Below are 26,685 nucleotides of genomic sequence, written 5' to 3'. Positions count from 1 at the left end.
GCCGGGGAAGGGGCTATTAAAAAGTGCTGCAGTGCCAAAGGTGAGCAGCACCAAATGCCTTCATTACTAATTCGTCGGGTAGCCGTGGAGTGCTTTGTAATGCACCAGTGCAAGAGCTGCATTTCAGTGCCATCATGCTTAATGGACAGGACAACACGGCATTTTCTTTTCGGGTAATACTCCAGAGTGATTCAGAGGCCAAACAGCACGGCCCTGCAGCCTGGGGAATGGCTGCCACAGCCCAGCAGCACCCAAAGCACCTGTGCCTGTGCTGGCTGCTGCTGCCACGCTCGGCACAGATTGAAGCAATCTCCATCACACAGCCCCCAGAAGAGGCCCTTGGGAGGCTCACTGGTACTAGCTATCACTTGTCTCCTGCATACATCACATCTTCTAACATGTTTTCCTCTTGAGAATGCTCCGTCTAGTGAATTCAGCACCACAAGCCTTGGTGTGGCACCCCATCTTTGCCTTAAAATCAATGATTGTGGTAATTTCCTTGCAGCTACAGCCCTGTGAGCAAGACCCATGGGACGAGGCTGGGCTGCTGGCAGATGGAAAGCAGCAGCCCTCGCTCCTGCTCCCAGCTCGGTTCCTGTCTTCTGCGGGCGCTGGCATTGGGGAGCGAGTGTGCAGCCATATGCTTCATGTGGTTTGATTTAGCTGGAAACAAAAAACATGGCTTTTTGCTGGACTAGCTTTTAGGCAGATCTGGTCCCTCATCTGATCCACTGTCAACAGCAATTTATGCCAGATCGCTTTAATAGCAGAATGCAAATAGAAACCAGGTTGCTTGACTGCCAGAAATGTGCTTTCCCCCCCCCCCCACTGGATCAAAGATTTAGTATACTAACTGCAGAATAATAAACAAGTCCAAAAGAAAAAAAAAAAAAGAATGAATGAAGGACAACAATTTTAAGCTCTGTATTTCCATAAGAAAGGATGGTCATGTAAGCAAACATTTCATAGGAAAGTGGAGGCCCCTTCCTCCAGACATCAATATGCAGTAATGTGCGCTGCAGGAGTGGTGTATGTGCAGCGTTAGAGGAGGCTTTCAGAGCCTGCTCCTATCTGCTGTATTGTCTGTCTTTTGCAGTTAATCACATCTTGCAAGCTAAAAGCCTTTGCAGAAATTACCATATCACATCCAGGCAATGATGGCTGCCTCTGAATGCAACTGGCTTTGTTGCTTGCACAAATACGTTTCGTGCAGCGCTTCAGCCAAACCTGAAGAAGCTCAGTCCTACATTTCAATCCTCAAGAACATGGAGGTAGCTGGAAATTGAGCTTGTCTTGCAGCACACTATGTTTTGTTTAGCATCTTTTTTTCCCACTGCTGCCCCTGAATAGCTAGAATTTATTTTTTAACATTTCAGTGGTGCTGTTTCTGCATGTGGTAAAAAAGGATTTACACTTCAAACTGTTACAAGCTCTCCAGACCGTGAAGGAAGGTAATCAGAGAGGAGGAAATAAGACTGAGATGAAAAGCAGATTCACAAGAAATGCAGGTGTGCAGGAACTGTTGAATCACGGCCTGAACCACTGATTGATCACCTGAGGTGAGCACTGAGTCATTTCTGAGTCATGAAGGCAATTCACCTGTGTGACCAGAAGGGGTGGAGTCTGGCTCCACCTCTCCCAGACCCCGCATTTAAGGGCTGACCACCAGTGGGGAAGGGTCTCTTGTTGGAGATCCCTCCTTTGTGGAGTTTTTCCCTGTAAACCTTAATCACTGGAGCTGGGTGAGCGTTTCTCTTCACATTGACTGTCTCTTTTACATTTTCCATCCTGATAATCCTTCTAATTGCGCCATCTATAAAATATCTGAGCTAACAATACCATTTGGTGTTATTCATTTTGTTAACTTATCTCTTATAGCAGGAAACAATAATGCTCCTGGGTGCTAATGACCCATTCTCTATTCCGTGAAATTCTTAGAAACATTCCAAGCGTGATTTTTTTGGCTGAAATCAACTGCTATTCTTCTGTATCCTTCCTGTGGTACAGTCTGAAGCTAGCACACATCACAGACTATTTCCACTCAGCAAGCTGCTTATAATCACCTCCTTTGGGAGGTGATAAAGTTAATAACAGCATCATGGGCTATCAGTTGATGTTGGTACCAAGAGAGTGGTGGTCTGAGGAGCTTCATCTGGTGCTGTAGATGTAGTTTAGAGTTGGTAGAACTGGTGGATGTTGGTATTACTAAACTACTGAGTTAAAAAAATGAGTCTCTCTATCCCCTAGTGAGGCAGTACAGGCATAAACTGTACTAAGCTTCTTCAGCACAATGCTTTTGGGCTAAAATGACTCTTCTGCCATTTACTTTTTTGAGCCTTTTGCTTGCAGTTCCAAAACAGCAGAATCAAGTTGCAGTGGGATACCCTCCCCTTCTGGCTTCAGAAACTTCTGGCTAGAGATGATTTGTTAGTACTGCAGGAGGAACAGGGCCTCTGTGGAGAAGGGACTGAGTCACTTGCTGATTAGACAAAGCTATCCACCCACATTTGGCAAATGTCTGTACTGCTTCACGCATTTGAAGTGCCTTGTAAACATGAACAAGTCCCTGCAGAATGAGCTGTGTGATCATCTCAATTTTGCAGCTGGCAAGGTGGAGGCAGAGATGCTGGTGAGCTCATTCTCTGACAAATGTTGTTCTCTGAATTACCTGGTTTTGTTTTCTTCTGAATTAGATGTTCCCTCTTCCAGTGGCTGCACCCATCTCTTGAAACATCACTGTCAGAGGATCCCTCCAAATGCTCAAGATTAAATTCTCATTCTAGAGAGGGAACAACTTTAGGTCTGTATGAAATTCCTGCCTGCTTAGAAATACTCCTGCAAAAAAAAAAAAAAGTCTTGTAGCTTCTAATGTTCATTTTAAAAAGGCAGTTTTGGTAGGGTTTTCTCCTTTTATGGACTCACTGGTCTGAACTGTTCAGCATTAAAAAAAGATCTTTAAAACTGCCAGAATTGAAATTGCAGTCTGCAGCTTTAGCACACGCAGTGATCTTTGTTTTTACAGCAGGATCTCAGTGGCTTTACAATGAAGACATATACCATTCATTACATTCACTTTTTTTGGAAGACCTGAGGTAAAAATGGCAAACCATGGAAGTTCAAGGCCACACAGCACATCCATGACATCCAGGTATTAAATCCTGCTGCTTTCATTTCTAGTTCAATTTAAATAGTTCTTAAGCCTAATATAATCTCGTTTATTATAATTAATATAATTAGTCATATATAATGTCTAATAAGCTGCTGCTGCCATTTGTGAATATTAAATAAGCTAGTGTTGTCAGCACAGCCTAAGTTCGAATTCATCAGCTTAGAGAAGTGCTAGTGATGCCAAAGCCAATACCAACAGCTTTATTTAGGTGAATACATGATGTGTAACCTTATCTATGGTGGGGAAAGCGAGAGACACTGAACTTTCCAAGCATTGATTTTTAAAACCAAGCTTATAAAATTAGCAGAAATCTATGTGCTCACTGGGAAATCACTAAAATAATCGATTGGCTTGGAACAGTCTACGTTGCTCCATGGTCCTGCTGTACATTTCAAGGGAGGGTGTTAGAGGAGTGTGTTTGACTGCTGATAGCAAATTCTCACAACAGCAAATCCTCCTCTGGAGAGGCAGATGGCAATCATCCTAGTGTAATTTGGGAACTTAAGGGGTAAATTGCTCTATGGTGTTTTTTTTTCTTTCCATTATTCTGTAGGACAAAAAACAGGCAGTGGGACATTGGCAGTACTTTTAATGACTATAGGAACATGGACTTAGATGGCTAGTATAGAAAACCATGATCAGGAGAGAGGTGGAGATTACTTTGTCCTATCACAAAACAAACATCACCCAGACATTCCAGTTTAACAGCTTGTCTTCATGCATTAAAACAAGCCTTGAAACCATGACTGATATAATTTAGAGCAATTAATTAGTTGCCGCTCAATCCTTTAAAGGAATGAGCTAACAAAGCCCTCTGAGCTCCACTGAGATCAAAAGCCGGCGTGTGCACAAGGCTCACCCTCCCCCTCGGTAGGCAGTCCTTTTGAAAAGAGGCAGTTATATGACAAATTATTCTTTGGGGGTACAACTGTGGGCTGTGCTGCATGGCTTTGGTGAGATCTAAGCCTTTTGCCCCTCATTAGCGATCCAGTGAAGTCACTGGTTTAGGTTCTTGCTGTTGGGCCTAGGGCATATACTTGCAGTATGGCAACAGGTTTTGTTCCATCTCTAGTCATAAGTAGTAAAATCAAATACCTGATCCATAGGCCTTGAAAGCCATAATCAAGAGATAATACATATCATTTAACGTGCACGACATTTGTCTAAACTGACCAACGCTTGTCTCCTTCTCAGCTCATTGTCACATCTCAAAGAGCAACAAAGCAGAAGGAAGGTTATTTGAGGCTATTATCACATGGAGACCCAAATGTGCCATGCATGCTGACACTTCAAAAAGCGTGTTTTTGGTACTATTTAAAAACTTTCATTTTTGGTTGAAAACATCAATATGTCCTTTTAACTCAGCTACCGTTCAGATTGGTAGAAGAAGAATGAGAGCGTGCATAATTGTGTATCTGATCTTAAGTAACAAATGCAAGTTATGTCTGGGATCTAGAAGACATCCTAAAAATCACTAACAGTGTCTTAAATCCATTTACTACTGGAGCAAGCAACGGCATTTTGCTGCTCTTAGCAGTTGTTTTGTACTTATGTGTCTGCAGACAAAAACATGTCAGCTCTGAAATGCTCTCGTTCTCTATGAGAAATGGAAAAACAGGAAAAAAAAAAAAGTAGGGCATATGCACACTCAGCTTTCCAAGGTCAGCCACTTATCATGGTGTTTTTAACCCCATGGGCCTTTTCCTTGCTGCAATTTGAGGATATGAAATCATGAATACAGAGTCAGTTTGGCCTGTGAGGAGACAAACCTGGTTATTGTGCTGCCATGCTGAAATGAAGGGCTAAATTCCCTTCTGCTGCCAAAGAGTTTTATGATATTTTTATTACCCTAGAGGGCTGTTATTTTTTTCTGTCTCACTTCAGTGACAGATTAAGTTGGGAACATTTATAAGTCTGACATTTGCATTCTTCTCCCAGGTAGAATATAAACAGAAGAATGATTCTGTTTTGGCCAGGAAATGGGGCCAAACTTCTTGAACTGTTGGTGTTCGTGATGTAAAACTTGTGAATGTGTAAGTAAACAGTCCTCTCTATTAACACAGCTCTACTCCATTAACACAGCCGTACTCACCAACTGTTCCTGCTTCTGAAGAAACAGGAGATCCTACCTTAGAAAAGCTGAGCTTAAAAACGTAACTCCTTTCTAATAAATAAATCATCTCCTACTGCAAAAGGAACACTAAAAGATGTGTTTATTTTTTGTAGGTAACAATGTGTGTTGTAACACCATACAAATGTGGACCACTCACCTGCAGCTATTTGTGATGAAATTCTGCTTTAATTTACAATGTCAACAAATAGATTCCATTGGTAGGGATGGAGATGTTTCATATCCCTTGACAAAGAGCAAAAAGGTCATTCTTTGGGTTATGGAAGTGCAGGCAGTTTTATATGGTGATATGTGTCACGTCATCACCTGTGTGCTTGGCAACACTGCTTTACAGTAAATAAAGCCAGTTAGCCATTTTCAGTGCAGGTGCATGTAGAAGTTATAAAGTAATAACACTGTTAAAATAAGAAGGTCCAATTCTTTATAAAGCTGTCTTAAAACAATAGTAATAATAAAAGAGCTTAGCCATTGTTTTTTCACTGTATCTGCATCACCATGTAATAATTACTAGCAATTCATGCTAAGCCTATGGCTTTTATTTCATCTGTGTTCTGTAAAGCTTTGAATTAATTTATTTCCTAGTGATCTACACACAGTGACTGGGAGTCACGTTTACAGCTGACTGTGCTTGGGATTCCACTTTAAGCTATTATCTAGACACTGGAAACCATTTGCAGACATCATTAAGAAAATTTGTTTACAAGTCACATGATTAATCGACTTTCCATATCATAGAATCATAGAGTTGCTCAGGTTGGGAAAGATCTTCAAGATCATGAAATCCAACTGCAACCTGACCTTTCAAAGTTTTAAGCAATGCTGTAATTACTAACATTTACACAATAGGAACCCATAGCATGGTGTCTGGTGGCTCAGCTGCTTAGATTATTTCAGTATCCTTTCCACTCTGAGCTAATGTTAGATTGTGCTATAGCTTCAGCCTTTTTTAGAGCAGCTGTAGGTATGTGGTTGGTATTGATGAGCCCAGGGATAATACTGAAATGTCACAGTGATTTGGCTGTGTTCAAGAAACATTTAGATGTTGTACTGAGGGACGTGGTTGAGTGAGCAATATTGTTGATAGGTGAGCAGTTGGACTGGATGATCTTGGAGGTCTTTTCCAACCTTGGTGATCCTTGGTGAATATGAGCCAGCAGTGTGGACAAGAAGGCCAATACCATCCTGGCTTGTATCAGGAATGGCGTGAGCAGGACTAGGGAAGTAATCCTGCCCCTGTACTTGGCACTGATGAGGCCTTACCTAGAGTATTGTTCAGTTTTGGGCACCTCAGTACAGAAAAGACATTAAGGTGCTGGAGCAGGTCCAAAGAAGGTCAAGAAGGCTTGTGAGGGACCTGGAGAATGTGCTCTGTGAGGAGCAACTGAAGGAGCTGGTGCTGTTTAGTCTGGGGAAAAGAAGGTTGAGGGGAGACCTTACTGTTCTCTTCAAATACCTGAAAGGTGCTTACAGAGAAAGTGGGGCTGGGCTCTTCTAACTGGTAACAGGTTACAAGACAAGGAGAAATGGGCTCAAGTTGAGCCAGGGTAAGTCCAGGTTGGATATCAGGAAACACTTCTTTACAGAAAGGGTTGTTAAGCGCTGGAATAGGCTCCACAGGGAAGTGCTTGAGTCACCATCCCCGGATGTGTCTAAAAACCGTCTGGATGTTGTGCTCAGGGACATGATTTAGTGGAGGGCTGTTAGGGTAGTATGTAGTATGCCTCCCGTTCTTGCGCTACTAGTCAGCCTTCAATAGCTCCAAAGAGCCATCTAGCGAAGGAAGACAAAAAAAAAGCACAAAGCCACACGGATGGCACCGTGCTGCCGCCTGCTGCTGCACCACGAGTACTTCCACGAGCACATCTGCAAAGGCATCGCGAGCAAAAGCCCGTCCGTTCTGCATTTAGATGCGTTGCTCACGGTAAAGAGGGACGCTCTGCCCGTCTGAGAACGGCTCAACTCATACAGGGATGGTTCGGTCTGGAAAAGGAGCTCGTTACTCCCTGAAAGGAGGTTGTGGCGAGGCGGGGCTCTGCCTCTTCTCCCAGCTAACAGCTATAAAACAAGAGGGAACGGCCTCAAGTTGTGCCAGCGGAGGTTCAGGTTAGGTGTTACGAGCAACATTTATCTCGTACAGAGCTGTGAGGCACTGGATCGGGCTGACCAGGCAGGCGGCAGAGTCACCACTCCTCGAGGGGCCCAAGACCCGTGTGGGCGCGGCACTGAAGAACCAGGACAGCCGCCGAGAAGCGGCATCCCATTACCCCGTACCCGCGCGAGCTCCATCCCGCCCTCGCGCTGCGACCCGTCCCTCCGAGCGGGCGGTGTCTGCGCATGCGCAGCGCTCCTCCGATGCGGGGCCCTTCCGGATGCCGTAGGTGCTGTAGGGCGGCGGGTGGGTGTGCGCCGGGCTGCTCGCGTTCCCCTTCCCAAGCCCCTTCCCTTCCCTGAGCCGCGTCTCTTCGCCTCTGGGCCTCTGTGCTCCATAGTCTGTCTCTGTGTGTGGGAGCACGGGGGCTGGCCCGCCGGCCTGGGCTCCGCGCTGCTTTATGGTCTCTGTCCGCACACAGCGCTGAAAGCGGATCTAGCTTGAAAAACAAAACCCTGTAAGCTTAGTGGATGTGCAGACTTAAATAGGATTTCGTTATTGTTGTTGTGTGCTTCGGTTTATCGAGGAGACGAGTTTAACTAGGCAAGTTCTTCCATCAGAATCCACCTGCTGCCCATCCACGTTTCCCCCAATGCTGCTGCCGTCGCTGTGCTTAGAAGTTAAGGTCCTTTGTAACCCTTTGAATTAAAAATTAGAACTTTGTTATTCATCCGAGCCCGCAAAGGACTAGTGAGAACTGATATTTAGAAGGTGAAACATTAAGAAAAGCAGTACTCCCTGCAGCAATTGACCATTGTTTCTAGTTTAGGGATAAGACCATTCTACCTCACTAGTACTGGAAGGACAAGCTCAAAACTGTGTCTGGTAGCAACATGAGCATTTGATCCCGATCTGCAGCTTCAGAAGAGAGCTTGGTACATTGCCTTATACTTTCCTGTCACCTCTGTGCTACTGAGGCCAACATCAGTTGGCCCTTGTCTCTGCTTACCTCGTCTGGTGAGTATGGAACCTGGCGATTTTGCACTTCTCTAGATAACAGCTGTACGTGATTTGGGTTTCTGCACCCTAAATTTTGTACTTGTTACTCATAACTGGAATTACTGTTTTTCTCCAGAAGGAATCAGCCATGGCTGATGACTCTCAAAGAAACTTCCGCTCGGTGTATTATGAAAAAGTGGGCTTTCGTGGAGTTGAAGAAAAGAAGTCACTGGAAATTTTGTTAAAAGATGACCGATTGGGCAAGTTGATTTCAGTGTTTCCTTTATTACTTTGGTGATTTAGCATCAGGTGGGGGTGGACTTATACATGGTGTATTGGTGCTGTACTTGGTGTGCACAAGGACTCTTTTTTTCCATCCTTTTCCATCCTTCCCCTTTAATCTCTCAGTACAAGCAGCCCCTTGAGTTTCAAGGATTTGAGAACATGATTTTAAAAAAGTATCAAACATCTGCATGCTTGGTGGTTTTTCTTTCTTTTATTCTCTCATTCTTTATGCTCAAGAAACAAAATGGCTTTTTGATGAAAACAGTTTCCATCTGAAAATATATTGTTTCATGCTGTTAATTCCATCTAACCTCAGAACAGTGATGGTTTTGTTACTGATGCTGGTCTTTTGAGGAGTGCCATGTCTCTAATGGAATGGAAAGGTAGATGTCCCTTTAGCAGAGTACTAATTGCTTTGAGATAGCAACACAGTTTACAAAATGCCAATAAAAATGGTGCAGTTTCTTCCTGGTGAGACCTAGGGTAGCTTTAGTTGTATTGTAAATAAAGTCAATGCATGTATTTCTTTTTTTAATAAGAAATACTGCTGCAGTTTATTAGACACTTTTACCAGTTCAGTTGAGAATAGAAAGTGTTTGTTAATAATATGTCACGAAAGATCTGCAACCAAGTATTTGTCATACTTAGGTAAGCAGAGACTCAAAACTGTTGATATATTAAAACTTTTTTTTTTTAATTTAAAATTTTTGTTTCTTTACAGATATTGAGAAGCTTTGCACCTTTAGTCAGAGGTTCCCTCTCCCGTCCATGTATCGTATACTGGTGTGGAAGGTTCTTTTAGGTATGAAACATCTGTGATTCTCTGTAGAAATGAGAATGTAGAGCACACCCCTAATGAATAGCATGGATTCTGTACTGTTTCCTACTGATACTTATGTACCATACTTTTATATTCACCAAGGTTGCACAGTAGAAATTATAAAACTTGAATGTTCTCTGTGTTCTTCTTGAAAACTTTTGCAGAAGTATACACAGAAGAGTGTCCTCTAGCCTGTAGCACTATCCAAGTAAGTCTACGAAATGGATTTAAAAGGTGGTTTGTAAGTCACTGATAGAGTTTCCAGATCTGTTCCTAAAATAAAAGACAACTGAGTAAAGTGGTGATGAAGCTTAAAAAGCTGGGCAAGCTGCACAGATGTATGTTTATTTTTTGGAGAAGTTATGTGCTTGAGATCTTCGTTTGAAGACTACTTCTATTTTTGTCTCTGGCTTTATATATTTGCTGTTAAGAATTTATGAGGCCAGAGAAAATACATGGTGTCTCCAGAGACCGTGAAAAAAAAACCACCAAGCATGCATAGGTTCTGTTCTCCTCGGAGTTTGTTAATTGTATGGCCAATTGAAAGGCCCTAATGATTTTTCACTAAGTGGTCAAGTGTGTTGCATTTACTGGATTTGAGGCCATGACTCTTGGGGAAAGGGCAGATTGTGGAGGATTCAGGTGTTCTGACCTGCACAAGATATCAGGAGAAGATCCCTTAGAGTATCGTACGTAAGAAACAGTGCCAGACTGTGAGTGAAATAGGGTGCATGACTGAATCTGAATCTTTGGAAGAGAAATGTGATCTACTGCACTACTGGTGACTGAGCATCACACCACTGTTGAAAAGCTTGAGTATGTCTTCTTTTTGTTCTTGGTCTCCATGTGCCACTACACACAGAGTTGGAAATAACATATGAGAAAGTTTGAATTATAAACAATCTTTTAACATTCTTTCCCTCTCCCTCCCCTTAATTTCCTACAATTTAAGAATTGTGCCTTCGTATTAATGATTATATGGATTTATACAACTTTTTTTTCTGGGAGAGATGGCAGATGGGCAGTGTGTGGAAGATGCAAGATCTAAAGTATAGAAATTGAAATTCTCAGTATTGAGGACTAGTAGTAATCCTAACTGATAAATGTTTCTGTGGTTACGGCACTGGTTTTAGGATGAAAAAGAATCTTATAGCCTGGGCCTCAGTTAAATAGTGGGCATACTTTAGAGTGTTTGTAGTAGGAAATATAGTGTAGGTAGGCACTTAGGACAAGATCCTTCAGCCATAATTGTAGTAGCAAAATACAGTCCCTTAGCTGATATCTGAGTAGACAGAAAACATGAGAGAGGTTTTCAAAGTAACTTATTACAAGTAACTTAAACAAACTGTTGTTCTGAATACTCCCTGGATGAACAGAGGCAAAAGGAATTTTCTTACTGGTGTTAATGCTGTTTTAAGAGCTGGCATTCTGAATGGCAATACAAAATTTCTCTTCCTAAAGGGACTGGAACAACAGCATAGTCTGTTTCTGGTGGGAATTATTACATCTCTAATAATGTTAAATGTTAATGTAATAATGTTAAAAATTTAATAGAAGGGATTCTGTCCTGCCATCAGAATCATCTCAGACATATAGCACACTTTGGTGTTAACTTCTTCAGGTGTCCCTGTTAACTTCTCGTTCAGGTCTGACTCAGGATGGTGTAGAGGCTAAAATTGTTTCTAGACATCTCAGCATTAAGTTTCTTTTCTGTCTGCCAAATGGAGTCTTCTCTGTTTAAGAAAAGCAGTTGTCAGTGTGTAACATAACACTGATGTTAATTCGTTTTTTGTGTCACATGGAAATGTCTTGTGCTGTCCCAGCTTTTGCAGTGCAAATAAATTTGCAGTTGGGAAATAAAAGATAAGTTACTTTTGTTGTGCTTGATACTAAACCTCAACCATGTCATGGTTTAACACTTGACAGCAACCTCTCCCCTTCTTCAAATGAAAAATGAAAGCAGCAGGTAGCCTGCTTTAGACTGAGTTTTGAAGGATGTTTTATTCTCATGGGTTTCTACAACAGGAAGAATTGTGCTCTGTTGGTGATATGAAAATGGCATTTTCTTTTTGCTTTGACATTTCTAAGATCTTCTTCCTATTGTAGCCAATGACAGCTTTGTTGTGAACATCAGCACATGGCAAGATTCAGCCTTGAGTTAGGGGTAGGAAACAATGAAATGCTGAGCATTTCTTCTGGATGTCAGAAACCAGTTTGTTTTCTCTGCCTTTGTACTTGAATATATATTGATATATTTTCTCCATCTAGAAAACTGTTTATGTTGTGCTGAGAAAGTCAAAGGCCCTGCATCAAAAGGTGTTTGAATGGTATTCCTAAATTCTGATCTGCAATTGGTTTTGCTTCTAGGTGTGATTTTAGAGAGGATTAATTTCTGTAGTACGGTGTGCAAAGATGTTTCCAGGAGAGATCTAACATCAAATTGAATAATAAAACTGTAATGCACTGCATCTTTGCATTAGTTAATTGCATGTATGTTCTCTGCTTATCTCAGAGGACTTGTGTAATCTGAGAAGACAAACAACTAGCATATTTAGAACTCATATATCCACTTTGTTTTCAGAATAAAATGAAGCTGTGCACAAATACACATCTAATACTGTATTAAAAACTACAGATAGGTATAAGCAGTAGTAAGTAAGATTCACAATTTAAAAACAAAGCTAATTTGTTGGAGAGGGAGAGTACATCAATAAAATTATTTGCCATCTATCGCAGCAAGGTCATTTCCTTGGTGTAATGTGCGAAATGATTAGCATTCTTTCTTTGAAAAACTTACAGAGGACCCCAAAGAATTCTCAACAATTGTTGAAAAACAGTAGTGCAGTGGTAGGTTTTGCCTACGCTTGGTTAACATATGAAATTTGTTTTTATGAACCTAATGCTGAAGAGCTTTCTTGGTCCTTAGCTGCTGGTTTTGGAGGGTTTTCTCCCTGTACTTACTGACTGAGCTCAGAGAAGAGCTGCGCTGCAGGTCCTACATTTCTGTAGGGTAGAGTGTTAGTAGGAATTGAAGTTAGGCAGGTCTCTTGAAAAGAGTTTTGAGGTTTTTTCTCTTTACAGAAGCTTTTTTTTTTTTCATCTGCTTTATATATTTATTTATTTATCCATTCATTCATTTTAGGAATTATTCCTCCTCACCATAAATCTCATGCTTTGGTGATGAGCTACCGGAAGGAGCAGTACTGGGATATCCACCATGCTCTTCATGTCATTCGTTTTATCAATGACTCTACCCCACAGGTAGATGTTTTCCTCCGCATACATCAACTGGAATCAGGAAAATTGCCTCGAAACTTGGCTTATCCTTTGGTAGGTTTCCATTCCAATAGTATTTAAGTGTAATGTTGTAGTTAACTTTGTATTACAAACCTGTGTATTATATGTGGATGAAAATATACACGTGGATAAATATGGTGGATGGAAAATGGAAATGTGCTTGGTTGAAATGATTTTCTTTTTTTTATTTTTCTTACCCCCCCCAACTACTTGAATAAAATTTAGTGCCTTAGAATATATGTTGTATACTTTCACTGCTAAACTTTCAGCCTTTTGTACTCTAGATTTCACTTCAGTTTCTTTACAGCTATGAAATAAAAATGACTTGATTTATTGGAGCTTGTAGTTTCTTCAGTGTATTGGAACAAGAATAATTTAGATCTAGTACAAGCAGTGTTCTCTTGCAAATTATGTATTTTTAAATAATTTGTATTTTAATCCACATTTTACTATTCTGTTTTCCTTTTTCTGTTAGTCTGGACTGATCTGGGTCTGTCATTTAATACATGCGTTCTTTAGTTTACCATGTGCTCACATGTGGGTAAACAAGTCTGTATTTTGATGTATGCCGTGCGATGATAAAAAGTGCATGGGCTTCACGTATAAACCTCTGTAAAAGAAGAGGTGATGAAAGGAACCACGGAGTTTCTGAAGCAGACATTACCTTATATTTAATGTTCATTTATCCATGCTCACTCTAGCCCATCTTTGTTTCTCTTCATCTATAAGATGTTGTGAGGCGTCATCATGTTTGAGGAGGGAGAGCATTTTGTGCAGTCACACCAGTTATTGTGATTCCTTTTGTACCAAGAATCTTTTCTTCTGGAGAAAATAAGATGGTGTGCCCATCACATGCTTCTGGACTTGTATTGTGGGGAATAAGGTCCTCATAACCTGGAAGAGTGTTTGTCTCTGGGAGGGTGTTTATCTCAGACCGAATAAATAAGATGAAGGGAGGGATATAGCTCATGGTTGCATTCTTTTCTTCTGTAATCAATATCCATGACAGAGGTGTTTGAGGGGACTGTTGGGCAAGGGAAAGGATGAAAATCTGCTGATGTAAAAATGTGGGGTATAGAAGTAGGAATATTGCAGTGCCATTAGGAGATGAGTTCTCATTTGAGAACTTTGAATCAGTTGAAACAAACTCCTGTTATGTGTTTTGTTCTAAAAGCAAGACCAATCTTAATTGCTGTTCTTTATTAGGTATCTGTCACCATAATACAGCTGTTTCCCAGTGCTTTATTTACAGATGTCAGGACAGCAGGTGTTTCTCTTTATATACTTAAATTCCATTCTCTCTTTTCGCAAAGAGCAGGAAAAAATAATGCACAAAGAATTTAAGTCAGACAGACTAACTCTACTGTGTAGTTAGTACATTTTTTGCTTTGTTTACCAGGAACCAGAAGATGAAGTGTTTCTTGCAATTGCTAAGGCAATGGAGGAAATGGTGGAGGATCCTATAGAATGCTATTGGCTCGTCAGCTGCTTTGTGAATCAGCTTAACAGCAAGCACAAAGATTCATTACAACAACTAGTAAGGATAAAATACTCTTTGTGTGTGTATGTGAGGAAAACTGTAGGAGTGAAAGAGGTAAATACGTCGTGGAAAGCATGTGTTCTGAGCATTGTGGAAGTCACCATGTATAGAGTCAGCTAGAGTGTCTGAGGCAGTACCTGTGGATTCTGTTCTGGCAACAGTTCTAAGAGAAAGGAGCAGTGCTTTTTGAATTGTGATTATATTATCTGCTAGAACACTTTGTCTAAAGCAACATTATTAAAAAAATAGGTTTTGTTTGCTACGCTGTAATTCTCAATTGCTTTTTTTTTTTTTTTTTTAAGCTTAGCTGGAGCTTATGTTGTATTTAGATGAGTTACATTTCTGGGTTATTTTAGAGTCTTTTTTGTTTTAAACAATTGAAGACGTAAAAAACCTAAGACCATTTAGATTCACGTCTGCTGCTTTTTTGACTTCATTCTTGCAAGTCATGTATTGCTCATTGGGTGATAATGAGGAAAGCACAGTTGTTTTTCAAGAAACTATGTGCCTCGATTGCATAGGGAGTATCCCTGAGTTCTCATTACAATGCACATGTTGTACCAAGACTGATGGTTGAAGGTGGTGTTTTTTTAATTTCACAGCTATATTGACTCCTTATTATGACAAAAAGTGTAAAGGCACTCCAGCATTTATGAAAATGTGTTATGTTACATTAGAACTTGAGCAAAATGATAATTATTCACATTTTTAAGCCTGTTTGCATGCTCATCTGTTGCCCTTTCTCTATACGCTGCGTTTTTAAACAACAAATAAATGGCCATCTTTTTGTTTATTGTGCAGGAATTTACTCTGAGAATTGATTTTCTTCTTTTTGGTACATTGTGTTTAGGTTTTTATGAAGCGATTAGCTTTGGGGTGGATGATACTCAATTTTACTTGTGAGGACAGCAGTAATTAGTGCAGGTTTAATCTCTGCATTGCCTTAAGCTCTCAAGCACCTGCATTAGGGAATAGTGCATATATATTTTTGAAGTCCTGCTGGTGGTCAGCAATTTAAGGCTCATTATTTTAACACGTGTCTCTACACTTACAGGATTTTGAAGACACTTCTTGTTTTACAATGTTCTGTAAGAATGGATGACTGGGTACTTTGATGGGAATTATCTAAATTTTTGCATTTCCTTTCTCAGCCAAAATTTCTAGAGCAATATTTGAACATTGAGGATAGTAGGCTTCTGATGCATCTGAAGGCATGTGCTGCGATGAGCAAGCTCCCTTATGATCTTTGGTTTAAGAAGTGTTTTGCAGGCTGTTTACCTGAGTCCAGTTTACAGAGGCAAGTGTTTTTTTTTTCCTTTCTGTTTGTTATTCCATAGTAATTTTATTGTTTTATTATCACTAGCATGCATTCTACTTGTAGCATAGTTATGGAGTTAGCTTTATTGCTGATTTGGAAAATGACACAATTTTGTTTCATTCTGCTTCTTACTGATACATGATAAGCTGTTTGTGATCACTTCTAATGTTGAAGCTTAATGAGGAAGGAGTTGAATATAGCAATTTGTTCTGTTAGCCACTACTCATTTCCTAGGATTTAAAACTCCTAATCCCTTATTACTGATAGATGGCCGAAAGGAGTCAGTTCTCAAGCTTTTAAACTGAAATCCTTGCTTAGGGAGAGTTGGTAGTTAGATGTATCATTATCAGATGAAAAAGATTTTGCTAATGTTTATTTAAAAAAATATTAGGGCACATTGAGCATCACTAGCTTAGTGAAATCCTCATTCTACAGTTGGCAGTTTGGGCATTACCCTGTGTGCAGTGTGCTTGTTGTTACGTGGCAGATTCTGCCCACTGTACAGGTTCTGAGCACCTGTAAGCTGTCTGTTCTTTGTTGTGGCTCTACAGTGTGGAGGTGAAAAACTTTTATTCGTGTTGTAGCTACAGAATCAGAGCACTGGAACTTCCGATGGCACAACAATTCTGTTTACCAGCAATTTGTATGACAGTGTGATAGATGTGCACTTTGCCTTTGCCAGTGTAGGTTTCTGAATTATTCAGATGTAATCAAAATGGCCTCGTTTGCTAAGGAAATAGCATGCTTTGTGGGCAAAGTGTGACAGATGAACTTAATTAATGCTTGGAGATTCAGTTTGGATTAGAATCTGAAAGCCCAAATGCTTATCTGAAATGTATCCAAATGGCAGTATTAGGACTGCTGAGAACTGAAAACAGCTCTCCAGTTCTCCTGTGAGTTTTACTTAATTTTTCATTGAGTGGCGGATGATTTGAGCGTGGTGTTTTATGATTTAATTTAACTTATGGTTTAATACTGTATTTCTTACACAGGTTGCTTGCTTTGTCTAAGTTGTAGCCCTCTCTGCCAGGCAGCAAAACCAAGATTTCATCCTTCTTTTTTTTCCTAAGGTGTACAAGATTTGTGTTTGCAGTGCAGAGGTTTTATCCAGTAATAGTGAAATGAAGTGTATATAATGCCAGCTGCATTCCTGACAGCCGTTGTCATTCCATGTGAATACTTCTTTACAGCGTGCTCCTATGTGTTACCATAGGTGAAAATTGTGCATCAATTTCTTTTTAAGTGGATTTGGAAAACTAATGTAGAGAGCTTTCATGTAGAAGCTCTCTTTGAGCTTATGCAGTATCTTTGCTCTACTTACCCTGATCAAACTGACAAAAATGTGACTTGAGTCAGAGTTGGAAAAATAAATACAGTATAACAGCAGCAAACATTCAGCATTAGGAATTGAGAAAGGCTTTGCCTAAAGGTGTGATATAAGTTCTCATCTGGCTACTGAAGTTGTTATGCCTGCATTGTGTTCTCAAGGCACGCCAGGCTTAGGTGGAAGTTCTTCCAAGAGAAAAGGTCATGCAAAAATTGAATTGTCTTTTGAAGAAACACACCTGTAGATCCAAGGTTATAGGTGGGCTGTAGAAAATGTTTTCCTCTTAGTTACTGTATTCAGAGATTATGGAAGATGGCGTGTGATCTCCCTTTGCCGTGGTTTTACTTGAAAGGAGGAACACTTCCAACAAGTACATGCATGGATTAAAGAGAAGTAATCCTCTGCAAGTCTTTTTGAGACAGCTCTTAAAAGTGAAGAACCAAAAATAATGCAGGAATAGTAAGGCTGCCATCTGACAGATGGTTTCACACTGGTTTTGGATAATCTTTCATCCCGTGTCTGTTGAGTCGGGCCTGAAATAGAGCTGCTGGATAAAGGGTGGCTTCAAATCATTGCAGGCTGCTTTAGTACTGTGTATCTCTTTCAGTAGTTATAGAGGTTCTGTTGCTAAAGAACGTGCATTCTGTGGAGGCCTGCTTTCCTTAAAAGTGTGGGGTCCGGGCCTAACTTCTTACAGGTGATAGGAGTGCTTTGTAATTGAGAGAATCTGTGCACAGTGGAATGGGTTGTGACACTTATATTTGGTACAGAGAACAACTATTAAACATTATGGAGTTTATCTTGCTTATATATTTATATCTCCTAGAGAAATGACCTGGAATATTTAGCTTCTTGAGATGTAGTGGTAGAGAGTTTCATTCTTCAGTTACCTGACTATTTGATGAATCTCATTATTAAGCAAGCTAGCAAATTTTGTTTCTTTTTTTTTTTGCACTAGAAGTTCTCACCCTTACCATATATATGGAATAGTTGCCACAGTTCAGGCTGTTAAAACAAGATTTTATTTTTGCACTTGAGCTTGTAAACAGTTCTATTTCTGAACAAGGACAAGCCACGTTAATATGGTTGCCATCAATCAGTACGGATTGAGGAGCTGATAAAATGTCTTTTATTGACTGTGTCCTGAATAATTCAATATACTTGCTGCTAGTCAGAAAAACAATCCGAAAAGGATAATTGTGCATACACTGTTCTAGCAGATAAGGACTACAATAATGCTTAGTGATTCCTTTTTTGTTTCCTTTTCTAGGGTTTGGGACAAAGTTATTAGTGGATCCTGCAAAATTCTTGTTTTTGTAGCTTTGGAGATATTGTTAACCTTTAAAATGAAGATAATCGCACTGACTACTGCAGAAAAGATCACCCAGTTTTTGGAAAATGTAAGTTATATTCTGTGCTTTGTGGTTACCTTGCATGGCCTGTCGAAGTGGCTTTTGGCCTCGATCATTTGTTGTTTTTAACATACCATAAGAAGCTGTTACATTACACACTGAGTCTAGAGTGAGGGTACTGAGGTGCAAAGAGAACACGCAGTGAGGGAAGAGAGGAGTAGATTCTGTCAGGAGGTAAGGTTTTCATAGAATGAAAGGATTGTAGGCTCTGAGGAACGTGTTATTTATGTTTGTGCAGGCTTGACAGCATTCCTTGTGATAATAAAGGTTTATTTTCTGTGAAAGTAAGTGTGGATGAAGTTGAATTAATTTTTCCAGAACCTCTTACCAGGATTGGTGTCTTGCACCCTTTCTATTCCTTTTCTGAGCGTGAACCTGTAGGCTCAGGGCATTCTTTTTCTTGTTGTTGGAGCTTTGGGATCTGAAACCTAGCCCTGAACTTTCCCTTTGTGCATAGATGTGAGCATGACAGCTGGGTTGTAGGATCCTCATGTGACCTAGGGAACTTGGGTTGGATGTGTTTAAGGTCATGGATGGCCAGCGTAAGTCCTGTCTGATGACAGATGTGGGATGTAAAGAGATTCTTGGGTTCTCCTGCTTTTTACCACTTGGGGGTGCTATGGTGCTTGTAGGATGTGAGGGAGACGGGACTGTAATTTCTCTTTGTATAAAGAAACGAAACTTGAACTGGGGATTTAAAACAAAATAGTCCACATAAAGTATGTTCACTAGACATCTTAACTCAATCTTTTGTAGATTCCTCAAGATAACACAGATGCTATTGTCAGCAAAGCTGTTGATCTGTGGCGCACGCACTGTGGGACTCCAGCACACTCAGTCTGAGAACTTTCTCCATTTACTACAACTTGGCAAAAAAGGCATTTAAAAAAGTTCCTCTTACTATTCTTCCCTCTTTACGAAAGAATAGTTTGGTATAATGTTCTTCATTTCCTCTCCAATGTAAAGATGCCATTAAAGCATTTCATGGCATAGCGATCAACGTGGAAATATTTTTCAATAAACATGGATGGAGTGAAAGTACCTGGTGGTGATGTGATTATGCCTGGAGTGTTTGAATCTAGCCAGATACAGCGTTCTGATTGCTCAGTGTGTTCTAAGGCTTTTGGGGAAGTAAATTTAACTCCTGGAGCAAGGTACGTAGCCTGACTTGTAGAAAATATTTCTGTATGCTATCTTATACTTGATATAACTAGTTACTACTTGGAGGTGTTTTTAAGGTGAATTTACAGTCTAAAAGTACTGTATCAATAACATAAATTTGCAGGTAAATGCTCTGGAAGAGGCAGTGCAAATCTGAGACGGGGAAAGATATCACAATGACCAGGTGAGATGTATTTTTCTGAAGTATCTTAAAAGTGCTTTCTTCCTGTCTGCCAGTGAGCTCTCTATGGCTCTACCTTGTTAATTTGTGCTCTGGAAAGGTGCTCTATGGTTTGGCCGAATTAAATATTACTCTGCAAACAATGAAGAGAGCTTTTCTTTCTCTTAAGTTTGTAGTCAATACTGCAGTCTTAGGGCTTAATGAACTAGGAGCTTTGGCCACAAGCTTGCTCATTCTGTAATGTCAAAATAACGTGGCCAGCAAGTCCACATCCCATCTGGGTATATGATTTGAGATGTTTATAAGGGAAGTTGTGTCTGGGACCTGTCCTGTTTGGCATCTTTATCAATAACGTAGAAGTGATGGAGTGCTTATTCCGTTTAATGTTTGCAGATGAAACCAAACTGAGCATGTGTCAGTTATCAGATGATACAGCAATGGCAGGACTGTAGATGTAAGCTGAAATGAGAGAATTTTCAGATAGGATATAGGGAGATCTTTCCCCCACAAGGACAGTCAAGCAGTAGATATGGCTTATAGGAACTGTACAGTTTCCACCTTTGGGAGATTTCCAAGTTCCGACCGGTCAAGTTCCTGAGCAGCCTGGTCTTATCCCTTAGCTGGCCTTGCTTTGTGCAGCAGGTTGGATGAGAGACATGCTGAGATCCTTTCCAGCCCATTTTGTTCTGTGATCTGTCCTATACTGAAATGTAACTTCAGATAAGCATGGGAGGAGAGATCAGTGAAAGGAGTAGTTGTAATTCAGAATTACAGGCAAGTAATCAACAGTAATACCACTGTGCATGACTCAGGGGCTACATAGATATTTCATTCTTACTGCATTTATTTACTGTGGTTTGAATTTGTAGTAATTTTATGCTTGTTTGGTTTAGTTTTCAAAATAATTTTGATACAGAAATGCAATTTATGATACAGGTAAAAGCAGAGAGTGATTGACCACAGACACAGGTTGCTGGAGAACTAATCCTGTGAAAGTGTAAAATTACACTTTTACACCTCATTTAGACCATAGAATGTGTTGCTTAGTTATTTGACTCAGAGGTGCATACTGCGCTGAGTACATTTGCTCCTCTTCAGACAGTGTATTTAGCTTGCACTCAGTGCAGTCTTCAGATGCTTTAGACATTTAAATTTGTTTTAAACTAGGTCAGGTTTACCTTCCAACAGGTTAGCTGGGGAAGCATGGAGCTCAGCTCACGTTATACCTACGAACCTGGTGAACAGATGATCTGTGCTAGACTTTGAGATGCTGCTGTTAGTGCACCTGGAATGTCTGAGTCTGCCCCATTCAGAAAAAGCTTGTGTGTGTCTGCTTTGAAAGCCACAGCTGTGTCTGTATTGTAGTATAGTGTAATCCATTCAGCTCTCTTCAGGAAGGAGCTTGTTTTTCTAGAGTAGGTGTGAAAGCTGAATAATGTGGTTAGGAAAGAGTGTATGTGTTTTGTGAATAACAGCACTTCTTTCTGTACCATTCACTGCACAGATTTTTCAAATGATCAGCAGTGGTACAGTCAGAGATTGCTTATTTGAACATTTTTTCCCTTAGGCTGCACAGCTTACAAGAAGTAAGTTATGTATGCGTTATTCAAGCCTTTACACTGCAGATTACTTAAAAAAAACCAACAAACAAAACCCCAAAACCACCACACACACAAAAACCAAGCACTGATGGCATGGAAGGTGTTTAGCAGTTTCAGTGCTGAAAGGAAATCAGTAACTCATATTCTGTGAAGAGAGGTGCCCTGAATCAAGATTAGAATCAGTGTTACATGCTGACAAGTCTGACAGCAGTGTTCCTCCAATCACTGTTGGACTGAAATCTACAAACTTTTTTTTAATAAACTTTTTGTTTTCAATTCAGAGAAGCCTTCACGATGACTGGGCAGACCCTGGAGCTGCTCTGACAGGACAAAGATCTGCTGGCATAGAATCAAAGACTAGCTGAGGATGGAAGGGATTGCTGCAGGTCATCTGATCCAATCCCCTTGCTCAGGCAAGGCCACCATCAGCTAGTTGCAAAAGACCACGTCCACACAACTTGAAATATATAAAGGGTGGAGGTGCCCCAGCTTCTGTGGGCAACCTGAGCCAGAGTTCGATCCATTTGTACGGTAAAAACATTCATGTTTCCGAAGGAAAAAGAGTATTTAGGCATATCAGTGTAGATGGGATGGATCCTCAAATGTTGCTTCATTTCAATATCAGCTGAAGTTACTGTGTAGCTTTTTATCTTTCTCGTGCAAAGAAATACCAGGAGCGTTTCTATAACAGAATGCATTATTTATTCTGGGCTATGCTGTAGAAGTGAAGTTCTCCAGAGAATAGATATTGGCTCAGCTCCATGCTTATTTCACTGATCTTAGTAGATGTTTGTGTACATCTTTATCTGCAGCCTTTACTTTGGATTTATGAGCCATAACTTATTAAAAAACCAAAAACAACAAAAAAACATTCTGAATTCTCAAGAGGTTGAAAGCTTGAATGTGGCTAACTTAATCCCAGTTTGTGGTGATATCTGAATGTAATACTTTAGTTCTGAAACCTACTTCCTAAGAGAGTGGAAGAACAGTAAAATGTGAGTTGTCACTGTTCCCATTGTGTAATGGGATCTGAGTTCAAAGTAAGGGTCTTCACAGTCCCAACTTAGAACAGAGTCTGCCTTTGGGAAGTGGGGATATATTTCTCTCACGGGGAGGTGAGGCACTGGCACAGGCTGCCCAGAGAAGCTGTGAGTGCCCCATCCCTCTACGATGTTCAAGGCCATGCTGAATAAAGCTTGGTCTAGTGGGAGGTGTCCTTGCTCACAGTGCGGAGGTTGCAACTAGATGGTCTTTAAGGTCCCTTCCAACCAAACCATTCTGTCATTCTATGATATGCAGCTAACATTTGCTCATTGTCTTGCACTAAAACACCGCAATAATTGCACTTTCTAGATGTACATTTTTAGTGGACAATCCACATTTGGTCATTTATCTACTACGGATTATTGATCGTTACAGTTTCATGTAGTTGAATGCCCTACTGAAATCCCTAGCTAAGTAATTCAAGGAAAAGGATTAGCTTTCAAATTTGTTTGCTGTTGACTCAGTATCTTTGCAGGAATGCAGTGATGAGTCATCTGATGGTCATTTTTTTTCTTTCCTGAGAACCTTGAAAATTAATTTTTTTTCTTTATTTATGTTATTTCTGCTTGACTGGCTGAGGATGTAACTGCTTGCTGCCCACTTGTTTCTCCATATAGAACCGGCAACAAAGTTGGGTTTTTTTCTTTCTTTCTTTTTCTTTCCCCCAGAGACAAGAGAAACAACTCTGAAGCACTCACTTTGGAGAGTGAAAGTCCCTCCCTCTTCTCCTGCAAATATCTTTGTGGACTTTGCAAACAGAAAAAATATCTTTGCTTTGGTCCTTTTCTCCCCTCAAGCGGTGCTTTCCCTTCACAGAGGTTGAGGGGAGTGCTGCATCTGTGCTCTCTCATGTTGCATGCACCTGTTCTTGATCAGCTGTAGTCCAAATATCTGATGGAAATTCCAGACAAGAAAAGTAATGGCAGATGTCAGAGGATCGTGCTTGAAAAATGATCATAAAATCATAGAATGGTTTGGGTTGGAAGGGACCATAGAGATCATCTAGTTCCAGCCCCCCTGCTATAGGCAGGGACACCTCCCTCTGGACCAGGTTGCTCAAAGCCCCATCCAGCCTGGCCTTGAATGCCTCCTGGGTGTCTCACCACCCTCACAGTAATGAATTTCTTCCTAATATCTAGTCTAAATGATGAGTAACTTGAACTCTAATGATGGGTTCAAAACATGGAAAGAAAAGCAGGAGCCTGTGCGGTTAAGTGTCTGAGATAATAACTCGGAGGTTGGTGAAGTAACTGATACCACAGGTGCCTGTGGACGGGAGATCAGTTGATAAAAACGAGGTTCTTGAGGTTGCATGAGGGGATGACTTTACAAGATAGTTATGCAGGCTTGAGTGTTGTGGTGGTGCTTAGTTTGTCGTTACTGGCTAGAATTCCCTGCCCTGGAAAAGAACCCTACTCTTCTGTGTGCCGCCCTGTCTCACCTTGCACTGAAACAGGGCAAGTTAGTATCAGGTAATGGCTTTCAACAAAAGCCAGTCCAAAACACTGAAGTTTCCTAGCTGAGCAGTGCAGTGAAATGCCCTCTGCTAGGCAGGCTTTTGCTACAACAAGAAGAGTGTGGGGAAATTTGCTAATTGTTAATCCTGATGGGAGGTGGAGACCTGGGAGCAGAATCTGCCTGGCTGTGTGTCTTTCCAGTGCTCAGTTTGCTTCCCTGCAGCAGTCCGCTTTAGGAGAGTTATTATTTAGGATTTATTATTAGGAGAGCTACATTTCCATGCATGTGAAACTTACACAGCCATCAAATAGAAGCCAAAATAAGAGATTATTGTGTTTCATGGCACAGAAACGATAAACGTCAGAAGAGAGTGAGTGCAGGCTGCGTGTTGCTGCTGCGTGGTCCTGTGGGCCTACTGTAAGAGGGCACATTTCTCAAAGCAGTTTGAAGCAGCTGCTGAAGGTGAGCTGGTTCCCGAAGGCTGTGTTTGCCAGTGTTGAATATTTTTTCCAACCCTCCTCTCAGTTTCCTGCCTACAGGTGGCATTAGATGGCACTTTGATTGCACTTAATGAGTGGACTTTACTGAACACGCTTCTCTCTCTCTCTTTCCTTGGGCTAGTTTTGCAAAAAGCTGAAATCAGAATGTAGAAATGCAGCCCTCGTGTAGGGATTCCTGTGCAAGAGGTTGGCTTGCTGTCTCATGTTCCTTGTGCGTTGCAGCCCCACCTATATATTTATATATTTATAGCCTGGAAATTACAGTATGGAACCAAAACACGATATAATCCTGCTGTGGAAACAGTAGGTAACTGGGAGGAAGGGGATCTTTAGTCAAAAACCATGATTTATTATTATTATTTTTAAACTTATTCATCCCTGGATAGTTACAGACTTGCTGGCTACTAGAATGGAAGTGCAAACACAAACAGTTGGCAGGAGGTGAGTGAAAGCATGCCCCAATGGAAGCAAACAGAGAAGCCCAGTAGCAGCCTTTTGATCACAGCATGTATCCACGTCAGCAACGCAGACCAGCAGAATTTGGTCAGTTAAAGCTTTGCAGCTACTAATTGCTCCTAGATTTTGGACTGGGGGAAAAGCAGTGGGACGGGCAGGTACAGCTGCTTTGCCACACAGCAGTAGTGCTTGCTGGCACTACTCACAGGCATTTTCCTCAAATCACACGGTGATGTTTTTAGATTTATACGTGCGTGTCTACTGCAGACTGCCGATCTTGTGCTTTCTTCATTAGCCCAGTGCTGGTACAGCTTTGGCAGCTGAGTTGGGTCATCGTCCCTTGCCTGCTTCCACCGAACCGGCTCCGAGAGGCTCAGCCCACACGATGACCCACGGACCTACCCTGGTAAGGCACTTCTGCCTTCAGCTGTGCCAGTGGCTGGGACAGTGTGATAAAACACACAGACACTGGAAGTCTTTTTTTTAAATGAATCTTTTTTAAGAAACTGCATACATTAGGGACAAACAATAATTTAAACAGCATGCAGTTTCAGTATGTACAAAAACTAGGACATAGAGATCCAGCTTAATTTTTTTTCTAGTTATTTACATTGTTTTCATACAGCCATAATCTGTTAAATTACAATACTGGAAGAGCACATGATTGACAGCCACCACACTCACCCCTATACAATGACAAACTATATACATACACTTGGATATCAACTGGCAAATGCAACTGGTGCAGGAGTAACTGGGACACATGGGAAAGCAGATGATGTGCCCGTCACCTCCTCTTTGCTTACAGAAGTTGTTCCAAGCTCAGGCAGGCTGAACACCTGGGGAAAAATTATTTGTTCCCCTTTTTCTTTCAGGACTTTTATAAGCATAATTCATCTCCCATGGCTATACGAAGTGATATTATTTGCAGGCACAGTAGGGAGCCCCTGTTCACGTGTAACTATGGGTTTTCCATCTTGCCCTTTTTTGTGTGAGTGCAAGCATTAACGTAACTAGGCAGGCTGGAAGTGCTCCCACTCTATTGGCTTGTAGTGTTTCCACTGTAGAAATAGTGGATTTGGTGGGTTTGTTGACCAGTTGCAGTGGTGACAGTGCTGTGGTTTTACATGTAAGCCTTAGGCTGAAATGTATTTGTAGAACAGGCTTACTACCAAGCTTCAGTTAACAAAAAATTGTTAATAAAAATCTACTCTGTTGTTTCTTCCTCCTTCTTCCTCTTCTAGTAATGCCTAGAGTGTGCACCTGGAATTGTCTAGACACAAAAGCTGGTCTCAGCCCTGTCCCAGGAAGCCTGGAGCCTAAAACTATTTCACCTTGCAAGTACTTCCCCAATGGAGCCTAGGGTGGGGAAAGGCCACGACACTGACCTTCCCTGTCGGTCCCGAGTCCATCACCAGGTCTCTGTAGTCCACTCCTGGCAAGAGTGTGGGTGGGAATACAATGCCAATGTCGTGCCACCTCACCATTACTTTTTTTCAAATCATAGAACTTTCATCTAGAAGTTTTGCAGTTGCTGTTCCAATCCTTTCTTTCTTCCTGCTCAGTTTCCAGCTCATCTTTTCATAGGCTGTAGGACAGGTCTTGTTACTTGTACATTTTAAGTGTGAATAACCCACCATGATTCAGCAGATTGATAATAACAAAAACATGACTCTTGTATATTACAGCCGTTATCAGCCCTGCAGACCAATGGTTTTTGCTCTGTACTGACTTTTTCCATTCCTTAAACGTGATAGTTTATTGCTGCTGTTAATCTCTTCCTAATAGGAATGACAGTGACTGGTGGTAACTGAATTTTCAGCAGGAATGCTACCTCTATTTCCTTCACATAACCCAGCTTGATGAAGGGGAATCAGGACTTCTTTTTCCCTTTCCC

The 26,685-nt window shown here is 40.9% G+C and overlaps 2 protein-coding genes across 3 annotated transcripts in view; both read left to right on the top strand.

Moving 5' to 3' along the window:
- GFOD1 (Gfo/Idh/MocA-like oxidoreductase domain containing 1) overlaps positions 1-26,685 on the top strand; it is a 521,440-nt gene that overhangs the window by 68,941 nt on the left and 425,814 nt on the right. The gene's annotated exons all lie outside the window — the stretch shown is intronic.
- Positions 7,651-19,797, top strand: TBC1D7 (TBC1 domain family member 7). 2 transcript variants are annotated; one of them, XM_065752424.1, is made up of 8 exons: positions 7,651-7,674; positions 8,525-8,648; positions 9,395-9,475; positions 12,636-12,823; positions 14,190-14,327; positions 15,482-15,627; positions 18,246-18,375; positions 19,144-19,797. In XM_065752424.1, the coding sequence occupies exons 2-8, from the start codon at positions 8,537-8,539 to the stop codon at positions 19,228-19,230; spliced, it is 882 nt and encodes a 293-aa protein (XP_065608496.1). In that variant the 5' UTR covers positions 7,651-7,674; positions 8,525-8,536; the 3' UTR covers positions 19,231-19,797. The 2 variants fall into 2 exon arrangements, with proteins under 2 accessions (XP_065608496.1, XP_065608497.1); XM_065752425.1 differs by lacking the exon at positions 7,651-7,674 and adding an exon at positions 7,685-7,701 and having other exon boundaries at positions 8,535-8,648.

This window comes from Cyrtonyx montezumae, unplaced genomic scaffold (assembly GCF_038088225.1).
Source record: "Cyrtonyx montezumae isolate F1298 unplaced genomic scaffold, pur_monq_1.0 scaffold_8, whole genome shotgun sequence".
Taxonomy (NCBI): Eukaryota; Metazoa; Chordata; class Aves; order Galliformes; family Odontophoridae; genus Cyrtonyx; species Cyrtonyx montezumae.
This window is presented reverse-complemented; position numbering and strand designations above follow the sequence as displayed.